We start from the raw sequence: 7500 nt of genomic DNA, 5'->3' as shown, positions 1-7500 counted from the left end.
GCACTTGCACATGTGCTGGGAAGGCGAGCAGTTGACGTTGGCCACATGTTCGATGAAGGAGCAGTTCATGAAGTTGCCTTCTTCCTCCTCGGTTATGTTCTCGAAGATGTCCCAGGCGGAGTCGTTGAACTCGTATTCGGCCAAGTCGGCCAGACTGCAGTTCGCGACGTTGTCTAGGGTCTCCGAGTCGTTCATCTTCGCGAGTGAAGTTAAGAACTTGAAGTTAAGAACTAAATGGATGTTAAGAGCTAAAACAAAAACTTAAAATTTAAAAAAAATTATAGACTAGTCTCTTAAAGACTGCTATAAATATTCACAAAGTGCCATCACTTGTACAGAAGTTTTAAAGTAATATTTCAAAGGAATCTACTACTTTCTAAATAGAAATTACTTCAATTTGAAGATTAGTGACATAAGTTCAGATATCACCGTTCCCTTATCTCTCCCCACTGTTCAAAATACGAAGCCAATTGGCGTAATAGTTTATGAAATAACGTCATTTTCAAATAGTCTTTTGAAAAAACTATAAATAGTAAGTTCCCACTTAAATATAACTTCTTTTAAAACCTCGAAATAGAAAAAAAAAAGTTTATCTCTTAATGACCAAGACCAAAGGAAGAAGACCAATTTAACTAAACGATTTTCCTTGTCTTCTCAACACCTAAGACATCTTGAGACTTTTTTTTTTCTTTTTCCGGGGAAAAAAATAATCGAGGGAAGCTTTAAACGGAGGCGCCACACGTCCGCTCGCAAGGCAGGTCCGGGAACGACTGGAGCCGCACTGAAGTGCGGTTTTGCTGCCCCCTGTCATTTCCACTCTCTCTCTCTCTCTCTCTCTCTCTCTCTCTCTCTCTCTCTCTCTCTCTCTCTCTCTCTCTCTCCGTTGCCTATATCAAACGTATTGTTGAAAGGATGTCTTTATGTGTATGTGTGTCTGTATATATATATATATATATATATATATATATATATATATATATATGTGTGTGTATTATATATAGATAGATAGATATATATACATATATATATATATATATATATATATATATATATATATATGTGTGTGTGTGTGTATATATGTATTATGTAAATATTTATGTATACATAGGTATATATATATATGTATGTATTATGTATATATTTAGGTATATATATATATATATATATATATATATATATATATATATATTGTTTATACATAAATAAATTACGTGTATAAATAGATAGATTGACAGATAGATAGATAGATATAACTGTGTGCGTGTTTGTGTGTAGTGAGAGGTCTAGAAAAAACAATTTCTACTTCGTACTTTATTAACTTTTCTACTAAAATGAAATATTTTTTCGATGTTTCTTTTGAAAGTGGAAGACACTTTAAGCTTGTTAATATTAGCATTTTAAATAATAATAATAATAATAATAATAATAATAATAATAATAATAATAATAATAATAAGAGATTAGATTTTTTTTTTTAGCAATTCAGTAACATGATTTTGTTCCAAAAATTACCGTAGACTCTACGGAGATAACACATCACATTTCATTCATTTATAATTTACTCGAATAAGTGAATAATGATAATCAGTGATTTCACGAATGCATTATCAGACTTCATTGCTGCACATTAAAAGTCAATCAGCTCTCGGGAAACCATAAAAATTAAATAACCTTTTTTTGCATATATTATCATCAAAATAAAATATAACTGGGTATTTTTAAGGGATGAGTTTGTATACATATTCTCACACAAATATATAGATATCTATATCACACATACATAGGTACACACCTACAATGTATATATATATATATATATATATATATATATATATATATATATATATATGTATAATATGTATACATATTTATATAGATATATATTTACATATATATATATATATATATATATATATATATATATATATACACACATACATTACACAACAACAACAACAACAAATGCAGCTGTTTCTAGTCTACTGCAGGACAGAGGCCTCAGACACGTCCTTATTCATGTCTGAGGTTTTGGGTCATTTCATCACCACGCTGGTCATTGCGGATTGGTGATGGTTGGAGCTTTCGCCCGATCGCTTACAGCAAACTCAACTAGTATGGGTGGCCCTGACTAGTACAGCTTTGTAAGCATGTGTGTATATATATATATATAGTTATATATATATATATATATATATATATATATATATATATATATATATAGTTATATATATATAGTTATATATATAATTATATATATATGTATATATATAGTTTTATATATATATATATATATATATATATATATATATATCGATTATATAATGGTAAATTATGATCAGAAAAAGTTAAATGAAAACCTCTTCAGCATCCATGAATAAATACCCAAACCAAAACACGTATCATCAATCAATCAGGGAATCCATATACTCAACCCTACTGCATCTATGAGAATTCGTTTAAATAAATATATAGAAAACGGGTTTCGCGAAGCCATACAGCGAATGGTTTGATATAGACTGCCAAATTTTGATGGATATATTTATAGATTTAGTCTGGTTTTGAAAGCATTTTGATGGATATATATATAGAGATTTTGTGTGGTTTTGATAACATTTTGATGGATATATTTATAGAGATTTTGTGTGGTTTTGATAACATTTTGATGGATATATTTATTGAGATTTTGTGTGGTTTTGATAACATTTTGATGGATATATTTATAGAGATTTTGTCTGGTTTTGAAAACATTTTGATGGATATATTTATAGACATTTTGTCTGGTTTTGAAAACATTTTGATGGATATATTTATAGACATTTTGTCTGGTTTTGAAAACATTTTGATGGATATATTTATAGATTTATTCTGATTTTGAAAACATATTGATGGATATATTTATAGAGATTTATTCTGGTTTTGAAAACATTTTGATGGATATATTTATAGAGATTTAGTCTGGTTTTGAAAACATTTTGATGGATATATTTATAGAGATTTTGTCTGGTTTTGAAAACATTTTGATGGATATATTTATAGAGATTTTGTCCGGTTTTGAAAAAATTTTGATGGATATATTTATAGAGATTTATTCTGGTTTTGAAAACATTTTGATGGATATATTTATAGAGATTTTTTCTGGTTTTGAGAACATTTTGATGGATATATTTATAGATTTAGTTTGGTTTTGAAAACATTTTGATGGATATATTTATAGAGATTTAGTCTGGTTTTGAAAACAGTTTGATGGATATATTTATAGAGATTTTGTCTGGTTTTGAAAACATTTAGATGGATATATTTATAGAGATTTTGTCTGGTTTTGAAAACATTTTGATGGATATATTTATAGATTCATTCTGATTTTGAAAACATATTGATGGATATATTTATAGAGATTTATTCTGGTTTTGAAAACATTTTGATGGATATATTTATAGAGATTTTGTCTGGTTTTGAAAACATTTTGATGGATATATTTATAGAGATTTTGTCTGGTTTTGAAAACATTTTGATGGATATATTTATAGAGATTTTGTCCGGTTTTGAAAACATTTTGATGGATATATTTATAGAGATTTAGTCTGGTTTTGAAAACATTTTGATGGATATATTTATAGATATTTTTTCTGGTTTTGAGAACATTTTGATGGATATATTTATAGATTTAGTTTGGTTTTGAAAACATTTTGATGGATATATTTATAGAGATTTAGTCTGGTTCTGAAAACATTTTGATGGATATATTTATAGAGATTTTTTTCTGGTTTTGAAAACATTTTGATGGATATATTTCTAGAGATTTATTCTTGTTTTGAAAACATTTTGATGGATATATTTATAGAGGTTTAGTCTGTTTTTTAAAACATTTTTGATTGATATATTTATAGAGATTTTGTCTGGTTTTGAAAAAATTTTGAAGGATATATTTATAGACATTTTTTTTTTTTTAACATTTTGATGGATATATTTAGAGAGATTTTGTCTAGTTTTGAAAATATTTTGATGGATATATTTATAGAAATCTATTTCTGGTTTTGAAAACATTTAGATGGATATATTTATAGAGATTTATTCTGGTTTTGAAGTTGATGGATTTTTATTTCTATATCTACATTGAAATAGAATTAGTTTTTTTAAATTATCTGCAATAAGTCGTTTCTTTATGGATTTTATTAATATCTATTAATTAAGTTATACTGCTAAAAGACAAAACAATAGTATGACATCAAACTAGTTTCAAAGGCAGAATTTATAAGAATAATGATGAGAAAACGAAGAAAAATTATTTTTATTGTTGTTATCATTATTGTTTTTTATCAATAATGGCACCAAATCGTTTTTATGCAATATATCACAACACGGTGAGACCAAAAAAAAAAATTCAAAAAAGAAAAAAACAATGACAGAAACAATTAAAAACAAAAATAAAACAATAACAGATTCAAATCAAGAAAGGTACATCAAAGAAAACAATACCAGAAACATTATAGGCGAACGGTGATCGAAACATAATCACCGGGGGGGGGGGGGGGGGGGAGAAATAGTCCTCTACTTATCACATAAATCGAGATTGTTCCCCCAATTCCCAGTTATTCCCAGTTATTCCCGATTCCTAATATCAGATTTACTTGCTAAGGATGGCCATAGAGTAGATTAGATTAATCGTCCGGGTGGCGTTGGTATTGTAGACCTGGCGATTTATGGGCGTTTAGGGGTTTTGTGGTGGGGCGGGAGGGGGGGGGGGGGGCTTTAGAGTGGGCGGGTAGCTGGGCGGGTTGGTATTTGTAGGTAGCTTTTCTCGCTAATCGATTTATATTTACATATATTGACCCATAACTATCATCGAATGATAGTATGAAGACTTTCAATTCATACGGATTTGATTCTAATATTCTTTTTGACTTGCTATTTATGGTCACTTATGTTTTTTTGTGGGGGGAGGGGGGGGTGGTTCGTATTTATAGGTAGCTTTTCCTCCAATCTATTTATATTTACATATATGAACCCACAACTCCACGGAGAATAGTATAAAGACTTTCAATTCTTATATATTTGATTATAATATTCTTTTTGACTTGCTATTTATGGTCACTTATGTTTTCTTTTTTTTCTTTTTTTTTTGGGGGGGGGGCCTGGAGGTATTTGTAGGTAGCTTTTCGCTAATCTATTTATATTTACATATATGGACCCACAACTATACGGAGAATAGTATGAAGACTTTCAATTCATATGGATTTGATTATAATATCCTTTTTCACTTGCCATTTATGGTTCCTTATGAGTTTTTTTTGGGGAGGGGGCGGGGTAGGCGGCTGGTATTTAGAGGTAGCCTTACCGTTCCTAATCTATGTATATTCCCAAAAAGCAACCCAAGATTCTACGAATGGTAGTATAAAGACTTGCTTTTCTTATACCTTTGGTCAGAACATTCTTTTTGACTTGCCAAAGGCCGTTTTTATAAAGATTTCTGGAATTCTAGTAACAGAGAAATATATAGTAGCAATTGTAACGAAAAGCTATATTTTAACATTCATGTAAAGGTTTCAAATTATGTTATATATATATATATATATATATATATATATATATATATATATATATATATATATATATATATATATATGAAGTCCTTTTCTTGGTATATATTATTCACACGAAGCCCCTGGCTTCAATATGGTCCGTGAGCATACAATTTGCATCTCTTAAGGATATGTTTATCGAAGAGGTACAAAAGGTGAAAAAAGTATCAGCGCACAGGGTGACCGATGCTTACCGTAAACATTCGCTCAACCTCTCCTGTTGTGGGAGGGTTGGTAATCCTGACAGTGGCTACTTCATAAGGTCTGAACCATCCATTGACTCATAACTATAATTTTACTGCGTTTCGTTCCTTGGTGTCATAATGATTCGTGCATATTTTGCACCGATAGTTTTTAGATCTGGCGTACGAAGAAACGAGATATGAGTTTATATGTTTATGAAATATGGTAAAGGAAAATAATATTTAAAAAAAGAAAATTTTATACTTATTCCCATTGTTAATCACAACAGGTTTTATTTTACTAGTGATATTACAAAGGAGGCTTAACGAATTTTTATAATAATTTTTCTTTTTATATAGAAATATAAATTTCTATGAAACAAAAAGAAATCACTTTGGAAAATTAATACATTTGTGGTAGATTTATTTTAGTTTTTAAAAGTGTAAGTTAATGAAAACTAGAACAATTGCAGAAATTGTTTGCTGAAAATTTTATTACGATAGAAAACATATGATACAAAGTTCTTTTACCCGTCAGATATCTTTTAATATTAAAATATTATTATTATTATTATTATTATTATTATTATTATTATTATTACTTGCTAAGCTACAACCCTAGATGGAAAAGCAGGATGCTATAAGCACTGGGGCTCCAACAGGGAAAATAGCCCAGTGAGGAAAGGAAAAAGGGAAAAATAAAATATATTAAGAAGAGTAACATCATTAAAATAAATATCTCGTATATAAACTATATAAACTTTAACAAAAGAGGAAGAGAAATTAAATAGAATAGTATGCCCGAATGTACCCTCAAGCAAGAATAACCTTATTCTTGAAATATATAGACGAAATGACAATATTTTTCAGAATGATAATTCTACAAAGGATTGAATGGTCATCTGAGTTATATCTTGCAGTAAAAAAATAATTTTTAGATAAATTTGTTCGGTTATCAAATGTAACTTGAGGGGCACTCAGTAGAGCGCAAACCTCCGCCGCGTCAGCTTATTTCTCGACCTTTTCTCAACCTTGACCTTTGACCTTAACATTTATCAGTTGGCGTGGATTTTCATACACCAAGATATGAACGAAGTTTGAAGTCTGTGACAATGATGTCCAAACTTACGGCTTATTACGTGAATTGGACATTTTGTTTGACCGTGACCTTGACCTTTGACTGTGACATTTCAAAATTGAATAATTTCCAGCTTTTTACTTAACAGTTAATCCCTGCAAGTCTCATTACTCTAGGATTAAAATTGTGGCATGGAAGCTGTTTACAAACACACACACACACAAGAACAGAAACAGGTGGTAAAACATAACCTCCTTCCAACTTCGTTATCGGAGGTAAAAATGTATATTGGATAAATGAAAAGCAAATCATATTAAACTGTGCATGTCAAAATCTTTGAAAGAAACTGAGAAATGGAAAATCCATTTTCACAGTTCCTTCAGCATACAGATTTTCGCGATGTTGAATTTAGCAAAATCAAACACAATGGCACTTAATACCGAATTCTACCTTGGGAAGAGATTCGATATTAATTATTCATTTTTATTATTATTATTATTATTATTATTATTATTATTATTATTATTATTATTATTATTATTATTTATTATTATTATTATTATTAATTGTTATTATTAACATTGTTAATTATTATTATTAATTATTATAATTACTATTATTATTATTATCATTATTATTATATCCACTGGAATTCATTTAT

General features: G+C 28.9%; 1 protein-coding gene across 1 annotated transcript in view; it reads right to left on the bottom strand.

Moving 5' to 3' along the window:
* The window catches only part of LOC137631957 (thyrotropin-releasing hormone receptor-like), a 43839-nt gene extending 43086 nt beyond the window's left edge, over nucleotides 1-753 (bottom strand). The window contains exon 1 of the mRNA XM_068363949.1: nucleotides 1-753. This exon is cut by the window's left edge and continues 729 nt beyond it. Coding sequence (XP_068220050.1) covers nucleotides 1-195 — 195 coding nt within the window. The 5' untranslated portion in view covers nucleotides 196-753.
* Nucleotides 754-7500: the final 6747 nt, after the last annotated feature.

Source organism: Palaemon carinicauda, chromosome 40, assembly GCF_036898095.1.
Source record: "Palaemon carinicauda isolate YSFRI2023 chromosome 40, ASM3689809v2, whole genome shotgun sequence".
In the NCBI taxonomy this organism is placed as follows: domain Eukaryota; kingdom Metazoa; phylum Arthropoda; class Malacostraca; order Decapoda; family Palaemonidae; genus Palaemon; species Palaemon carinicauda.
Note: the sequence above shows the minus strand (reverse complement) of the source record. Positions and strands in the feature narration are given on the sequence as shown.